Source organism: Schistocerca nitens, chromosome 5, assembly GCF_023898315.1.
Source record: "Schistocerca nitens isolate TAMUIC-IGC-003100 chromosome 5, iqSchNite1.1, whole genome shotgun sequence".
Classification (NCBI taxonomy): Eukaryota; Metazoa; Arthropoda; class Insecta; order Orthoptera; family Acrididae; genus Schistocerca; species Schistocerca nitens.
This window is the reverse complement of record NC_064618.1, coordinates 813,321,111-813,339,209: the sequence shown is the minus strand read 5'-3', so window position 1 is coordinate 813,339,209 and position 18,099 is coordinate 813,321,111. Positions and strand designations below refer to the sequence as shown.

Here is an 18,099-nt window from a genome sequence, read left to right as displayed (position 1 = left end):
CGAACTGACCCATGTACCCCAGTAAAGGAACAGCATTTTTCAGCACACAGAATTGCAGAATCTAACTAAACGTGATTTCTTATTATCCAATGCAGATGCTCATGTCTATGGTCTGGTCGAACAACTACACTGAGGAACAAAATTAAATGGTCACTTTTAAGAAACCCCAAAATTGTCTTCGATTGCGACGTAGAACTTCAAAATTTGGCGGAAAGGTGCCTACAGTTTTCCTCTGTAATCGTCGAAAAGCTTGATGGCATCTTGCAATGTCACCCTCGGGCTCAGCGACGCTTCAAACAGTGCATGTTGACACATGAAAAAAAGGGCCCCAGATCAGAAGTTCGCGTATGGTGTAAGGTGGATTAATGATGTAACATTGGCACCAATTTTCACCACCCTTCTGCCCAAAGATACAGTGGACTTGTTACATGATGGTAAGGTCGTCGTTGTTCCTTTTACCTCCTATTCACCTCAGCTTTTCCCGTCTCCGAAAAGAACATCACAACGACGACAGTTTTCTTATGGGTTTATAGGTGGCCAAAGAAAACATTTCAGACGGACTGCCGTTCAGAATCGACATGAAAAGGCCTCAGGGGGTGGCACAAAAGGCATCGATGAATCCGTCACCTCCCTTGGGGCGTTGATTCCCACATATTTATCCGTCAACAGCCACATTTCTCAGTGAGATGGACTACAGGATCACGTTCTTACCAACGTCTGTCACTGCTGATAGCTCTTTGCGGCTCAATCCTTCTCTGAGGACACAGTGGGCCAGCAAAGCCTTTGGAGTACAGTGCAATGTAATTCCTGTCCTGGCGCACATTCGGAAGCCTCTAGAGATTTCAATAAGCCCATTCGTCGAAATTTGAATGTGCTCTGAAGCAGGTAACGGTGCTTCTGTTCTTTGAGCTCTCCTGTTTCGCACTCTCCTGTGTCCACATCGAGTGAAGCGGTAGGGGGGAGGGGAGGGAGAAGGGTGCGTAAGTCGGCAATGGATCCCTCTAAGACCACCCAGTTCGACAACGTCCACAGTGCCACCTGCCCATGTTTCTTGAGCACTATAAAAATGTACCTGCACAGAGACAATCTGGGCACACTCGGTTAGAATATTTTCAATAATTTCCATTTTCTACTCTGGTCGGTACAGCGGGCTCTTCGAGGTCGGCCACTTTCCAGATTCCGACATCCTTCGTCAAGACCAGGCGAGCTGGTAGAAGTGATAGAGTGGATCGCACTTGGAAATATTTCAAAGGAGATTTCTAATTCCAGCTTGCGCTTTCAACCATGGGAAACCTCAGTACATCCTTGGCCGAAAGCGCGGGATTTGAGCTATGTTTAATATAGCGTCAGTACGTTGCAGGGAAAAATATATGAACATAGTGTATATTCCAATGTTTGTGTGTGTACCTTAGCAAAGTCGAAGACTTGTCCGGCATATCTAGCGTACGTAACATTCAACCTAACAATTTGATGTTGGTGGCTTTATTGATTCGCATATCAAAATCGTGTATAATTTCACTTTACATCGTTAAACAGTCATATATTTATTACATTGGTCATCATAGTAAGCATCAGCAACATTTTTTTGAGACGCGATCATTGCTTATCTTACGACACAAATGAGTGAGGTAGTAGCAGCGCTTACACGAGCGGTCCCTAGCGGCAGGTTGACGTAGTGTTACTGTACCTGAGGGCGACGATGATGACGGCGGCGAGCACGGCCCTGGGCAGAGGCTCGAACAGCGGACCGGCGCCCTGCACCACAGCCAGCAGCACTGCGCAGGACACGAGGCCGGCGAGCTGGCCACAACGCGCCCACTCAGCGTCCACTCCTTCTCAAAGGCTCATTCATTCTAAACGTGCCGCAGCTACAAGTAACAAACACGAGGCAAGCCACAAAAGTGTTTCAATTGCCGCTGAGATGGCACCAGTAAGAATGAAATTTTGTTTTAGTGATGTTGCTAATCCTTGAAATCTACCCATCCATCCCTTCATCCCAAACGAAGGTTCAAATACACGCTTTCCTTACCCACTTGGCATCTGACCTATCAGTTATTTGCAACATAGACATGTAAATTTACACCTACATATGCAACCCGCACGCCATTCTGCAGTGCATGGCAGGGAGGACATGTACCAATGTTATCTACACTCCGGGAAATGGAAAAAAGAACACATTGACACCGGTGTGTCAGACCCACCACACTTGCTCCGGACACTGCGAGAGGGCTGTACAAGCAATGATCACACGCACGGCACAGCGGACACACCAGGAACCGCGGTGTTGGCCGTCGAATGGCGCTAGCTGCGCAGCATTTGTGCACCGCCGCCGTCAGTGTCAGCCAGTTTGCCGTGGCATACGGAGCTCCATCGCAGTCTTTAACACTGGTGGCATTCCGCGACAGCGTGGACGTGAACCGTATGTGCAGTTGACGGACTTTGAGCGAGGGCGTATAGTGCGCATGCGGGAGGCCGGGTGGACGTACCGCCGAATTGCTCAACACGTGGGGCGTGAGGTCTCCACAGTACATCGATGTTGTCGCCAGTGATCGGCGGAAGGTGCACGTGCCCGTCGACCTGGGACCGGACCGCAGCGACGCACGGATGCACGCCAAGACCGTAGGATCCTACGCAGTGCCGTAGGGGACCGCACCGCCACTTCCCAGCAAATTAGGGACACTGTTGCTCCTGGGGTATCGGCGAGGACCATTCGCAACCGTCTCCATGAAGCTGGGCTACGGTCCCGCACACCGTTAGGCCGTCTTCCGCTCACGCCCCAACATCGTGCAGCCCGCCTCCAGTGGTGTCGCGGCAGGCGTGAATGAAGGGACGAATGGAGACGTGTCGTCTTCAGCGATGAGAGTCGCTTCTGCCTTGGTGCCAATGATGGTCGTATGCGTGTTTGGCGCCGTGCAGGTGAGCGCCACAATCAGGACTGCATACGACCGAGGCACACAGGGCCAACACCCGGCATCATGGTGTGGGGAGCGATCTCCTACACTGGCCGTACACCACTGGTGATCGTCGAGGGGACACTGAATAGTGCACGGTACATCCAAACCGTCATCGAACCCATCGTTCTACCATTCCTAGACCGGCAAGGGAAGTTGCTGTTCCAACAGGACAATGCACGTCCGCATGTATCCCGTGCCACCCAACGTGCTCTAGAAGGTGTAAGTCAACTACCCTGGCCAGCAAGATCTCCGGATCTGTCCCCCATTGAGCATGTTTGGGACTGGATGAAGCGTCGTCTCACGCGGTCTGCACGTCCAGCACGAACGCTGGTCCAACTGAGGCGCCAGGTGGAAATGGCATGGCAAGCCGTTCCACAGGACTACATCCAGCATCTCTACGATCGTCTCCATGGGAGAATAGCAGCCTGCATTGCTGCGAAAGGTGGATATACACTGTACTAGTGCCGACATTGTGCATGCTCTGTTGCCTGTGTCTATGTGCCTGTGGTTCGGTCAGTGTGATCATGTGATGTATCTGACCCCAGGAATGTGTCAATAAAGTTTCCCCTTCCTGGGACAATGAATTCACGGTGTTCTTATTTCAATTTCCAGGAGTGTATTTCCTTCCCCATTCCAGTCGCGTATTGACCGGGGGAAATGTGACTGTTTATATGCCCTAGTACCTACTGTAACCTCTCTTGTCTTATTCTCGCGATCGATGCAAACGATGGTCGCAGCGTAAAAGTCATTGTCCTCTGTGAATACAGGCTTTCTACATTTAAGTTTCCTGGTCATGGCTGTAACACTTTCAAATCGGATGTTCAAATGTGCGTTAATTCCTAAGGGACTAAATTGCTGAGGTCATCGGTCCATACACTTACACACTACTTAAACCAACTTACGCTACGAACAACATACACACCCATGCCCCAGGGAGGACTCGAACCTCCGACGGGGAGAACCGCTCGCAGCACCGTGACAAGCCCCCCCCCCCCTCCCCCCGACCACTCGGCTACACCGTGCGGCAATACGCGAGATGTGTGTGGGGGGAAGTAATATGTTGTCCGACTCCTCCTGAAAACTGCTGTCCGGAAATTTCAACAGTAAATCTCTCCGTGATGCACAACGCCTCTCTTGTTACGTCTGCCAGTGGAGCTGGTTTAGCCTCCCCGTAACGGTCTGCTGTGGTCATAAGTCCCCTAGAACTTAGAACTACTTAAACCTAACTAACCTAAGGACAGCACACAACACCCAGCCATCACGAGGCAGAGAAAATCCCTGACCCCGCTGGGAATGGAACCCGGGAACCCGGGTGTGGGAAGCGAGACCGCTACCGCACGACCACGGGATCCGTAACGCTCTCTCGCCAGGTAAACTATCCCGTTACGAAACGCGCCGCTCTTCTTTGGATCTTCTCTATCTCCTCTATCAGTCCTACCTGATAGCGATCCTAGATAGATGAGCAATATTCTAGAATCGGGCGAACAAGCCCCTAATAAGCCACTTCTTTCGTGGATCAGTTGGCTCTGAGCACTGTGGGACTTAACACCTGAGGTCATCAGTCCCCTAGACTTAGAACTAATTAAACCAACTAACCTAAGGACAGCACACACACCCATGCCCGAGGGAGAACTCGAACCTCCGGCTGGAGGGGCAACGCGATCCGTGACATGGCGCCTCAAACCGCACTGCCACTAGCCGCGGCTACACTTTCATACTGGCAGATATCCCCTACCATTTTGCACATACATTTCTCTCCAATCTTCGGCAGCTCATGGTCTAGCGTTTAGCGTCACTACCTCTATATGGCAGAATCTGAAGATTCATTTCGAGCCAGGTCGGATATTTTCGTCGCCCAGAGACTGGTTGTTTGCAGTGTTCCAATCATTTCATCTCATTCTCATCACACAGGCGTGTCACTGACGTGGCGCCTCATGGGAACTCCTTGCGTCTGGTAGCGCAGATGAGGTCCTGTGTCCTGTAATGTTATATGATCATTTGCATTTCCCCTCCAATACTTCCTACATACGAATCTCCATTCCAAGTTTCCGTAACTTCGTTTCATAACGAAGAGAATGTACACTACAACACCAACATCTAGTCGTAATCATCACCTATTTTAAACTTCTTATTAGTTTATTAATCTAGAAACTACGTATAATTCAACGGCGCAATGTGTCATTTCGCCCGCTTCCACCGTCATTTTGGGAAAAGTAGAAAAGTTAAGCTAATAAGGAAAAATAACAACATTATTAATAACGTTGGAGCACGCTCCAGAATGATACAAAACAAGTACCAACTTCATCTGTTGAATAGTTTTGTTCCTACAGATTTTTAAAGTCCCTTTGTTCCGTGTCTTTCAGTGTAATAGTGCCCTCATTTGATCCGACGTCAAACTCTAGGACTGCAGCAACATCATACCATCAATACGGATACCTTCACCGCTGTCTTATTAAAAGGCGGTGTGGTTGTGATATGGGTTGTTGGCCAGCAAATTCAGTTCCGTGCTGCACATACAGATTTTGAAAGTTATTACTTGGCGCAGAGGGTCTGAATCAGGGACTCAGGTGGTTCTGTGACCGTGTACGCTGTAGATTCCTTGACTTGCGCCATCGGTTGGTGCGTTTACGAATTCCGCTTAATAGGTCAGGAGTCCACTGCAGACAGGAGGCGGCTACACGGGTAACGGGGGCTGTGTGGAAGGGACTGGGCGGTTTTTTAGGTTAGAGGGTCTCAGGGAACCACAGAAGGGGCGTCCGTCTGAAAGTGGGCAGGTAAAACACAGTAAGGTAGTTGTAGAAACGATTGGTATTGTAGTTGTAAATTGTCGTAGCTGTGTTGGGAAAGAACCAGAGCTCCCAGCCCAAATACAAAGCACTGAAGCTCAAATAGTTGTAGGTACAGAGAGCTGGCTAAAGCCGAAAATAAGTTCAGCCGAAATTTTTTTCAAACGATCTAACAGTTTTCAGAAAGGATAAATTAAATACAGTTGGTGGCGGAGTATTTATTGGTGTCAGAGGTAGTTTGCCTTGTAGCGAAATTGAAGTAGTTAGTTTGTGTGAAATACTATGGGTAGAGGTTATACCTGACAATCTGACAAAACTATTAATAGGATCGTTTTACCGACCCCCGACTCGAAAGATGTAGTTGCCACACAGTTCAAAGAAAACTTGAGTCTCATCTCAAACAAGTACCCCCCCTCATAAAATTAAGGTCGATGGTGACTTTAATCTACCCTCGATATGCTGGAAAAATTATACGTTTAAAGCCGGCGGCAGGTATAAAACGTCATCCGAAATTGTACTGAATGCTTTCTCAGAAAATTATTTTGAACAATTATTTCATGAGCCCACTCGAAACGTAAATGGTTGAGAAAGCATACTTGACATTTTAACAACAAATAATCCTGGACAAATAGTGAGTATTGTGACGAATGCAGGTATTATCGACACAAGGCAGTTGTTGCTAGGCTGAATACCGTAACACCTCCAACCATCAAAAAGAAACGCAAAGTATATCTATTTAAAAAAGCTGATAAAAATGCTCTTAACGCCTTTTTAAGAGACAGTCTTCACTCCTTCCAATGTGATCTTGAAGTGTAGAAAAATTGAGAAATGTTTTCAAAGAGATAGTATCGACAGCAATTGAGAGATATATACCACATAAATTAATATGTGATGGTACTGATCCCCCATGGTACACAAAACGGGTCAGATCGTTGTAGCAGAAGCAACGAAAAAAGCATGCCAAATTTAAAAGAACGCAAAATCCCCAAGATTGGCACAGTTTTACAGAAGTTCGAAATATGGCGCGTACTTCAATGCGAGATGCTTTTAATAATTTCCACAACGAAATTCTGTCTCGAAATTTGGCAGAAAACCCAAAGAAATTCTGGTCATACATAAAGCACACCAGTGGGAAGACGCAATCAATACCTTCACTGCTCGATAACAACGGTGAAGTCACTGATGACAGTGCCACTAAAGCAGAGTTATTAAATACTGTTTTCCGAAACTTCTTCACCAAAGAAGACGAAGTAAATGTTCCTGAATTCCAATCAAGAACAACTGCCAAGATGAGAAACATAGAAGTAGATATCCTCGGAGTAACGAAGCAGCTTAAATAAATTTAATAATGGCAAAGCCTCCGGTCCAGATTGTATACCAGTCAGGTTCCTCTCAGAGTATGCTGATAAAATAGCTCCATATTTAGCAATTATATACAACCACTCGCTCACAGAAAGATCCGAATCTAAAAACTGGAAAATTTCTCAAGTCACACCAATACCCAAAAAGGGAAGCAGGAGTAATCCGCTGGATTACAGGCCTATATCACTAACGTCGATTTGCAGTAGGGTTTTGGAACATATACTGTATTGGAACATTATGCCACACAGTCAGCACGGTTTGAGAAAATATCGTTTTTGTGAAACACAAGTCTGTATACTCATGAAGTAATAAGTGCTATCGACAGGGGATGTCAAATTGATTCCATATTTTTAGATTTCCAGAAGGCTTTCGACACCGTTCCTCACAAGCTTCTTCTAACCAAATTGCGTGCCTACGGAGTATCGCCTCAGTTTTGCGACTGGATTCGTGATTTCCTGTCAGAAAGGTCACAGTTCGTAGTAATAGACGGAAAGTCATCGAGTAAAACAGAAGTAATATCCGGCGTTCCCCAAGGAAGTGTTATAGGCCCTCTATTGTTCCTGATCTATATTAACGACGTCTTTGATTGTTCGCAGATGATGCTGTCAATTACCATCTTGTAAAGTCGTCATATGATCAAAACGACTTGTAAAATGACTTAGATAAGATATCTGTATGGTGCGAATAGTGGCAGTAGACCCTGAATAAGGAAAAGTGTGAAGTTATTCACATGAGCACTAAAAGAAATCAGCTAAATTTCGATTACACGATAAGTAACATAAATCTGAAGGCTGTAAATTCAACAAAATACTCAGTGATTACAATTACAAATAACCTAAATTGGAACGATCACATAGATAATATTATGGGTAGAGCAAACAAAAGACTGCGATTCATTGGCAGAACACTTAGAAGGTGCGACAGGTCTCCTAAAGAGACTGCTTACACCACGCTTGTCCGCCCTATTCTGGAGTATTGCTGTGCTGTGTGGGATCCGCATCAGGTGGGACTGACGGATGACATCGAAAAAGTACAAAGAAGGGCAGCTCGTTGTACTATCGCAAAATAGGGGGATAGTGTCACAGACATAAACGTGAACTGGAGTGACAATCATTATAAGAAAGGCGTTTTTCGTTGCGACGGGATCTTCTCATGAAATTTCAATCCCCAATTTTCTCCTCCGATTTCGAAGACATTCTGTTAGCACCCACCTACATAGAGAGAAATGATCATCACGATAACATAAGAGAAATCAGGGCTCGCACAGAAAAATGTAAGTGCTCATTTTTCCCGCGTATCGTTCCGGTAGAGAGACAGCTTGAAGGTGGTTCATTGAACCCTCTGCCAGGTCCTTTATTGTGAATAGCAGAGTAATCACGTAGACATAGATGTAGATGTAGACAGCAGAGAATCAGATCTGGCTCACACCGTCTGTCACAACCACGATCTGGGGCTCCCAAGCATGTTGCAGAAGTCAGGGCGCCGCTCGTCATACATTTCCACATCGAACTGAGCCATAATTAAGAAGCGCAAATGGCGCGGCATGACAGCACCTAATCAGTTATTCCGCGCGCGTTGCACTGAGCAGCCATAACACGTAACGTGCGAGCTCAGCCGCTCCACGGCATCCTAGCACTGACGGAAAGTTCGAAGGCAAGGGGAACTGACAACAATTGGGACACCACAGTGGGGACAGGTCCGCTGACACCTCCGGATAATGAGGGCAAATTACCACGTCGCCGTCCTCCACGAGATTACGTCCAGCTCAATTACGACCGTTTTCAAAGGAACAGTCAGTGTCTGGTTATCCAATGTACCTCTCTGATTCCGGCGGAATAACAGTCTCGTTAGTTACAAGACAACGTGACTGGCCAAACGTGATGTGCTGCCTGCTGCGGAGAAAAGAATTCGCCTGCGACACCACAGGCAGCAGGCTCTAGTGGGACATCGCTGCTGCACGCTTCCACCGCTGCTTGGCTGTCGCCATGTTTGAAGATGTTGAGGAACCGGGGCCTTCCCCTGGTGAAAGGACATATCAAGCGACTGTAGACTACCGCCCCCTGGCTGTACGCTGTGTCCCTGATTTGCGTCCTGAGCTTCGGCCTCTTCACGACATCCGCCGTACGCGATGTGCAATTGGCACTCGCTTCAGGACACAGCGCTGGAGCAGGCCCCGCTACCTGTCAGTGAGACGCAGTAGGTTTGCGCCTAAAGGCTGACCACCTGCGCGACTCCGCCGCTGGGTCGTGACACGCACGACGTAAACAGCTCACGAAGAACTGAGTCCACATTTTGTCGCTATGGAGAAGATAATCCGTACCTCAAATTACTCATAACGGATATGATTTTGGAGAACAGCGCTGTTTCACTGACACCATAGGGCATATGGCAGCTACACTCCTGGAAATGGAAAAAAGAACACATTGACACCGGTGTGTCAGACCCACCATACTTGCTCCTGACACTGCGAGAGGGCTCTACAAGCAATGATCACACGCACGGCACAGCGGACACACCAGGAACCGCGGTGTTGGCCGTCGAATGGCGCTAGCTGCGCAGCATTTGTGCACCGCCGCCGTCAGTGTCAGCCAGTTTGCCGTGGCATACGGAGCTCCATCGCAGTCTTTAACACTGGTAGCATGCCGCGACAGCGTGGACGTGAACCGTATGTGCAGTTGACGGACTTTGAGCGAGGGCGTATAGTGGGCATGCGGGAGGCCGGGTGGACGTACCGCCGAATTGCTCAACACGTGGCGCGTGAGGTCTCCACAGTACATCGATGTTGTCGCCAGTGGTCGGAGGAAGGTGCACGTGCCCGTCGACCTGGGACCGGACCGCAGCGACGCACGGATGCACGCCAAGACCGTAGGATCCTACGCAGTGCCGTAGGGGACCGCACCGCCACTTCCCAGCAAATTAGGGACACTGTTGCTCCTGGGGTATCGGCGAGAACCATTCGCAACCGTCTCCATGAAGATGGGCTACGGTCCCGCACACCGTTAGGCCGTCTTCCGCTCACGCCCCAACATCGTGCAGCCCGCCTCCAGTGGTGTCGCGAAAGGCGTGAATGGAGGGACGAATGGAGACGTGTCGTCTTCAGCGATGAGAGTCGCTTCTGCCTCGGTGCCAATGATGGTCGTATGCGTGTTTGGCGCCGTGCAGGTGAGCGCCACAATCAGGACTGCATACGACCGAGGCACACAGGGCCAACACCCGGCATCATGGTGTGGGGAGCGATCTCCTACACTGGCCGTACACCACTGGTGATCGTCGAGGGGACACTGAATAGTGCACGGTACATCCAAACCGTCATCGAACCCATCGTTCTACCACTCCTAGACCGGCAAGGGAACTTGCTGTTCCAACAGGACAATGCACGTCCGCATGTATCCCGTGCCACCCAACGTGCTCTAGAAGGTGTAAGTCAACTACCCTGGCCAGCAAGATCTCCGGATCTGTCCCCCATTGAGCATGTTTGGGACTGGATGAAGCGTCGTCTCACGCGGTCTGCACGTCCAGCACGAACGCTGGTCCAACTGAGGCGCCAGGTGGAAATGGCATGGCAAGCCGTTCCACAGGACTACATCCAGCATCTCTACGATCGTCTCCATGGGAGAATAGCAGCCTGCATTGCTGCGAAACGTGGATATACACTGTACTAGTGCCGACATTGTGCATGCTCTGTTGCCTGTGTCTATGTGCCTGTGGTTCTGTCAGTGTGATCATGTGATGTATCTGACCCCAGGAATGTGTCAATAAAGTTTCCCCTTCCTGGGACAATGAATTCACGGTGTTCTTATTTCAATTTCCAGGAGTGTATAAACACTAGCCTCTAAGCTCGGCCCTCTCCGCCAGTAGCGTCACGACCTCACCTGTTAACCTTCCCCACCCATTAAAACTCCCCACCTGGTGAGTGGTTATATAAAGATAGCAGTGTGAAGCTGGGAAAAATGGGACAAATGTCTGTAAGACGAGGGAACTACTTCTGAGACAAGAATACAACAGCTCAGTTTTATTGCCACAAACTCATGAGCAGGACTCATTTTCAACATTTTATCCTTCTGTTAATACAATAAATTTATTTCTTAACTGAGTCATTGTCTAAGATAATGATAATACAACGAGCAGAATCACACATCTTATTTCTTAAACAAAACGCGGAGCAAACATGCATTTACTCATACATTATGCTCATGCATCTACCCAAGTTTGACTTTCATAATCGTTTCTGAAGAAGATAAATTTGTTAACATCGAGTATAGATTTAAGTGTCAGGAAGTCGTTTCTGGAAGTATTTGTACGGAGTATAGCCATGTACGGAAGTGAAACATGGACGATAACTAGTTTGGACAAGAAGAGAATAGAAGCTTTCGAAATGTGGTGCTACAGAACAATGCTGAAGATAAGGTGGGTAGATCACGTAACTAATGAGGAGGTATTGAATAGGATTGGGGAGAAGAGAAGTTTGTGGCACAACTTGACTAGAAGAAGGGATCGGTTGGTAGGACATGTTTTGAGGCATCAAGGGATCACAAATTTAGCATTGGAGGGCAGCGTGGAGGGTAAAAATCGTAGAGGGAGACCAAGAGATCAATACACTAAGCAGATTCAGAAGGATGTAGGTTGCAGTAGGTACTGGGAGATGAAGAAGCTTGCACAGGACAGAGTAGCATGGAGAGCTGCATCAAACCAGTCTCAGGACTGAAGACCACAACAACAACAACAACGTGTTTATGTATCAGAAAGAAGGTTTCACGATAGAGCCAAGAAGAGGTTAAAATTTGGTGAACCTAAATTTTGGTAGAACGCGATAAATATCGAAACAGAAAAAGAAAGCTTTCAGTTAGTTAACTGAATCAGCTATTAAATACAACTTTAGTAACTTTTCTGTGCAAATGAGGACATTGCTCTGAATATAACATTTTTTTAAATATGTCTTCTAATTTCTGAATTCAAATAAGTCCTTGAGCTGTGTGATATACAGTAGGTCCCGCCAACTCAGTCTGACAGTAGTTAACTTCATCACCAGGACAAAGGAAGTAATGTCTGGCACCAAACTGGGAGCCTCTGAATTTTTTTCAAAAATCCTCATTCGTTGTTCCAATTACTGATGTGTGGTCTGTCATTTCTGCTCAGAAATTGACGGGCTCGAGTTCAGGCCAGTGCTCCGGGTCATAAAGCTAAAGTTGACTTTTCCATGTTTTTGATTTTCTTTTCGAATATCAGTATCGTTCTATATATCTGTGACATTTCTGCCCTTGATTTGACATGTGTAAGAACGTCAATAACGAGGTTAAAAATCCGCCGAGAATCACAGAGATCGTTGTCCACTTCTCTTCTTACTTCTACGAATGTTGTTAGACACAAGCATAAACCCACGTTTTTTGGACTCTGATGTTCCAGGGAGTGTTTCTTATAGCACACAACAGTAAGGTCATTTACACCACTGTTATTAAAATTACAACACGAAGAAAGAATGAAAATCCGCGCGGGATTAGCCGAGCGGTCTAAGGCGCTGCAGTCATGGACTGTGCGGCTGGTCCCGACGGAGGTTCGAGTCCTCAATCGGGCATGGGTGTGTGTGTTTGTCCTTCGGATAATTTAGGTTAAGGAGTGTGTAAGCTTAGGGACTGATGACGTTAGCAGTTAAGTCCCATACGATTTCACACACATTTGAACATTTTGAAGGAATGAAAAGAATGAAATGTTACTTATTGAGTTAGACACTATTGTAGGAAAAATACATAATTAAATTTGTGAGAGATTTTGGAGTGTACAGGGTGAAGAATGTAGTATCCGTAGCACTTGGAGGCCATATGCGTGCTCTATGGGTCTCTTCCACTTCCGAGTGCACTACTTGTCCATTTCGAATTGATGTTCATCCTAGCTGTGTCCCATCGCACGCAATCTCTTCCTCTTCCTCTCGTTCCATCTATTCCCCCAGAGAATCCTATTCTAGGTAGTTTACTCTGCTTTATTCTTGCTATGTGACCAGCCTAGCTCATTCTTCTCTTCTTTAGCACTTCGACGATGTTAAGGTGTTTTTACAGCCATCTCCGTTCTTTTCTTATCCTGCATTCCGTATGGTTTCCATCATAAAAATGTCCCTTGGTATTTTCGTCTGGAATGTTAATAGATTTTCTTGATCTTTCTTTCTAAATACTAATGCTCCACATTCCCATAATTTTACTGGTACATTACGTTATCAAAAGAAGCGAATTTTCAAGTCACTATTAAGTGCTCTTTTCCGTAAGATACTGATACAATTAAAACAGTTTTTATTCACTGCTGCTAGATGCGCATCGGTTACTACACCAATTCTGTTGTTTGCACTGAAAAAAGAAAAACTTCCTAAGTGCTTCAAGGGGTGAGCCGTCTAGAAAGTGAATCCATCTACAATCAAAGGTTCGGATTTTCTTAACTTACGACTCGATATTCTGGCTTGTCTTCTTTCACGCGTAATCCGCTTTTCTCGTTGACTGTGTTGTAAATTTGCATCATTCTGATTAATTTTTCTTTGTAACTATTTATTAGTGCTACATTATCTGTGTAGTCAAATCTAGTAATTTCACTCCCACCTCCCGCAGTTGTATTGTTTGTGGATTAGCCTTTAGTAAACTTTGTGTCAATCATCTGTAAGATGAGGTTAAATACAATAGGTGAAATTAACCCCCCTCGTCTCCTCCCAGCTTACGCCCTAAAACATTCAGCTACTCCTGCAGGTCTGCATCTAAGTGGCTACTGTTGAATTCACAATTAACTGGCGGGAAAGGGTTCATCGAATCGCCTTAAAGGTATTTCTCTATGGCTCACCTCTCGCATAGCGCGCCGGTAAGGCGAATATTTAAATCTTTCCGCTCAGGCTCTGGGTTCTCTTACTTTATTGCAAGGATAATTTGTTCCTATGGAGGTGTTAACCAGTTTTGGTTACATAATGAACTGTTGTCCATAGCGGCTGTAGACTCTAAGGAGGGAGAGGCACGCAGCAGTCAGTCGCAATCCCATTAGTTTCACGTCTATATTTCCGCTATAAACGGCCATCTTCAGTGCATTTGGGGTACAATGCAAAAGACTCGGAGCAGTATATGTCGTCATACGATCTTACTGGTGTATGGTCAGAAGGCCGCGAATTTATTACATTGTAACTCAAGTGTACTGAAGATGGGTATTTACAGCCGAAATCTAGATTTGCAAGAGTAATAAAAACTACTAGGATTGCAACTGATTACTGTGTGCCTCTTCTTCCAATGGAGGTGAGTGTCAGCAAAATATTTTCGCTTTTGAAGGAGAACATGGAGATTGAAATTTTCTATGATGATCTCGCCGTAACGGAAAAGACCTTCTTTTTAATGACTGCCAATCCAACGCTCTTATCATATCTGTGAAACTCTCTTCCCTACTTCGCGATAAAAAAGAAAAAAAAAACGAGCTACCGTTCTTTGAATTTTATGATGTTCTATGTCAATCCTATCCGGTGAAGATCGTACACCGCACAGCAGCACTCTAGCAGAGGACGGATAAGCGTAGTGTAGGCGTTCTCTTTAGTTGATTTGTTGCATCTTGTAAGATTCTACCAGTAAAAGCTGGTCTTTGGTTCGCCTTCCGCACACGTGGCCGTTCCAACTTAATTTATTCGTATTGGTAAACTCTGACTCTTTAGTTTAATTCGTGTGATCTGTAGTGTAATCGAATGTTACCCGATTCCTTTCAGTACACATGTGAATGAGTTCACACTTTTCAGTATTTCGAGTCAATTGCTACATTTGTCTCCATAGTGATATCTTGCTAAACCATTTTGTAACTGGTTTTGATCTGATGACTTTACGGGAGGGTAAATGAGGAAAACCTCTGCAAACAATCTAAGAGGGCTGCTCAGATGTTCTGCTAAACCATTTATATAGAACAGTGGTTCCCAACAGGTGGTCGGCGGAACCCCAGGGGTCCACGAGCTATGCCCAGGGGGTCCGCAAGATGTTATTAGAATAAAAAAATATATTAAACATATTTCGTATTACAACAGATTTTTAGTTTTGGCCGCTTCCTGCATGAGCAGAGCTTTACCGAACGCTAACTTATGCGTCTAGCGTCTTGCTAGAGCCAACTGACACTAGCACATTCTAGCGCAAAACTAGAATTAGATAGATGCAAATAGTTCCGCTGTATGCCGTTAGACTACGCGCGCTGCCTCTTTGCAGCTGACAACTGACAGTCACTTTACAAAGAAACTCGCATTTCAGACGACAATCGGCCATTGTTAATTTATTTCCGATGCTTACACAGACCGTATAGTTTACATATTCAATATTCTGTATTAAAACAGTAGTGTTTGTAAAGCGTTGTTTTGTGAGGAAGATGCAGTTCGCGTGGTTAAAATTGGACCGTTGGTCAAAAAGTCGTTCGTTAAAACGAGAAAGGCCTACAGATGAAGAGGAAGATAATGCATTTGTTATACTAAACACCCAGATTTGAAGACAAACATTTTGAACACTTATGAAAAATTTAACAATAACAATGGTGGCTAAATTGAAAATGTTTGAAGCTCAATTTTTGTCGATAATGAATATGTCAATGTTTTTTCTAAGTACCAAAAATAGAAAACGTATAAAAAGACTCTTAATTTGGCTTTTTAGGTACTTGATACTGTGATATGACAAGGTACCAGTCATGCTGGATGAGGGGTCCTCGAGAAAGTTTTGTTGGGAGCTGCTGATATAGATCATGAACAACAAAGGGCCTACAACACTTACTTGGGGAAAGCCACTTTTAGTTAACTGGGTGAGTTTCCGTCAGTTATCGAGAACTTTGACCTTTATGACAGAAAAGCAAGAAACCAGTAGCACAACTGACAAGATAATCCATAGGCATGCAATTTGATTAGAAATCGCTTGTGAGGAATCTGTGCCAGACTACTTCAATCGTACTGGCTGTCAAGTGCTGCCGTATCACTCTCTAGGCAGCCCATGACAAGGCTGTTGCGATGGGTGAGAACTCGGGGCAGTGTCGAGGCCGAGGACAACACTCGAGCGCCGTTTGTAACGAGGTAGTTGAGGACAGCACGGGTAACATGCGGACTTGCGTTATCTTGTTGAAACGGGGACCTCCAAACTAGGGCAAACACACTGGCCCCAAAACGTGAGAAAGGTGGTGGCTGCTCCCCCAACCGCGGGGCTCTGTGAACCAGAAGTCAACCAGCTGTTTGTGCCCAGTGCTGTCCTACACAACCACAGCAGATTTTGAGTCTTCGTGGCGATGACGGATGCAATCAACTGCTCGTCCTCCCTGGAGGCTCCACACACGGAGACCTACAGCGCGATGCTGCACTCTCAACAGGGGGTTGCTGCCAAGCTGCCGCGATGCCGCACAGGTGAGCAGTGGTGTCGCTGGACGCACGGCTCTGCCAACACACCAGGGGAATCTGCAAGTATAGTCGCCGTGCTGGCGGTCATTAGTTCTCCAGGCGTCATCGCACTATCGTATGGATACTTGTCAGGTTGCGATCCTGCACTGCCGGGCGAAAGATACCGTGAAATAGTGTAAAGCTGACCGATTATGAAATTTGAACTTTTTTGAAACCAATAAAAGTAATTTGGTGTCAACGTTAGGCACGGCGCTAGAGGTTGCGATAATGGGTAGCGATCCAGCACTTGCAACCTCTCTGGACTCGCTGGCGCTTGCAGCGCCGCCGTGTGGCACGGAGAGAGACTTGCAGATTCCCCTGGTGTCTTGGCAGCCTGGAGTAAAGACAGAGATGCCTGTTTGGCAGGGGGTGGTCCGGGGTTGGTAACAGGTCCCCATCCCCTCCACGTAAGGGAACGGCCGTTGAGGGCCGCCATGATAGTCACTCTTTGGTTAGCGGCTGAACTGAGCTGACGGAATCGAGGGTGATCTCCGTCTTTGCCGCCAATTTCACCGGGGGGGGGGGCGTGAGGTATTATGTTTTACACTGTTACTAATCCGCTCTTTTTTAGGACTGAAATAGTTAGAGCGTCGTTACGGCCATTCATTCATTTTTTGAGAAATTTTGCCTTTACAATTAAAGTTTTCGGTTAGGGTTTCTTTTTCACAGGCGAGCATGGGGGCTCGCGTTATCCATTTATAGTGCTGTAATCACTTAGTGCCTTCAGCACACGAGAGCAGCAATAGCTCTAAAAAAGAATCGTATAGTTTCACTTTTAGAAGCCGCGTTTTTTGCAATGTTAAAGTAACCTGGGGCCTCAAACCGCCTAGTGAACACGTGGTCGTAACGGCTGATGAGTAATCTGGCTGATGATTCCGTGTGAAACCTGGTAGGAGATGCGTGTGTGACATACTTAAGGTTCCAAGCGAGTGAAGTAAAATTTTTCTGGGCCATCTCATAAATTTTGTTCACGGTTCCATTTTTAATCCCCATTTGCAAGCAGCACGTCCTAACTACTTTGATAAAGAACAAGTTGAACGTGTGAATGATTGTATAGTATGGAAAGCAAGAGCGAACAGAGGGGTGAGTACAAAGAAATTAGCTGTTGGTATCGGTCACCCACATGGTGCCGAATTGCACTACCAGCGAGCTACCAGTTCGTTCTTGGAAATTAGTTTAGGTGAGGACGCTTACGTGTGCTGCTAATTGATTATTTGCGTGTGCCGTATTTCACAGGATGTTTTATCTTTTTAAGAATTTGCTTTCTTTTGTGAATATGGGAGATGTTTGTGTGTGGTGTGCTTACTGTTGTAAGACCTTCGGTACACACACCATCAGATTATTTGACTTGTCGCTCTAACGACGTAGGCGAGTGTCAGCAATATGTCTCGTGGTGTTATCGTGGCGTGTTTATCTTCTGCCATTAGGTCAGACGATAGAAATGCCACTTGCACGCTTAGAGTAGCAGATTGACGGTGGCCAACTTTAAACAGAACTTGATTAATTTTCACACACATTTATTAAAATAGTAAAAAGCATAGACATTACGTAACTTGATTTTGGATGCTGTTTACAATTGACAATCTGAAGTTCCTTTGGT

General features: G+C 46.2%; 1 protein-coding gene across 1 annotated transcript in view; it reads right to left on the bottom strand.

Annotated features, from left to right (window-relative positions):
- LOC126260735 (solute carrier family 26 member 10-like) overlaps window positions 1–18,099 on the bottom strand; it is a 143,489-nt gene that overhangs the window by 49,978 nt on the left and 75,412 nt on the right. Inside the window, exon 6 of the mRNA XM_049958073.1 lies at window positions 1,688–1,800. Within this exon, the coding sequence (XP_049814030.1) occupies window positions 1,688–1,800 (113 nt within the window). The remainder of the gene's footprint in view (window positions 1–1,687; window positions 1,801–18,099) is intronic.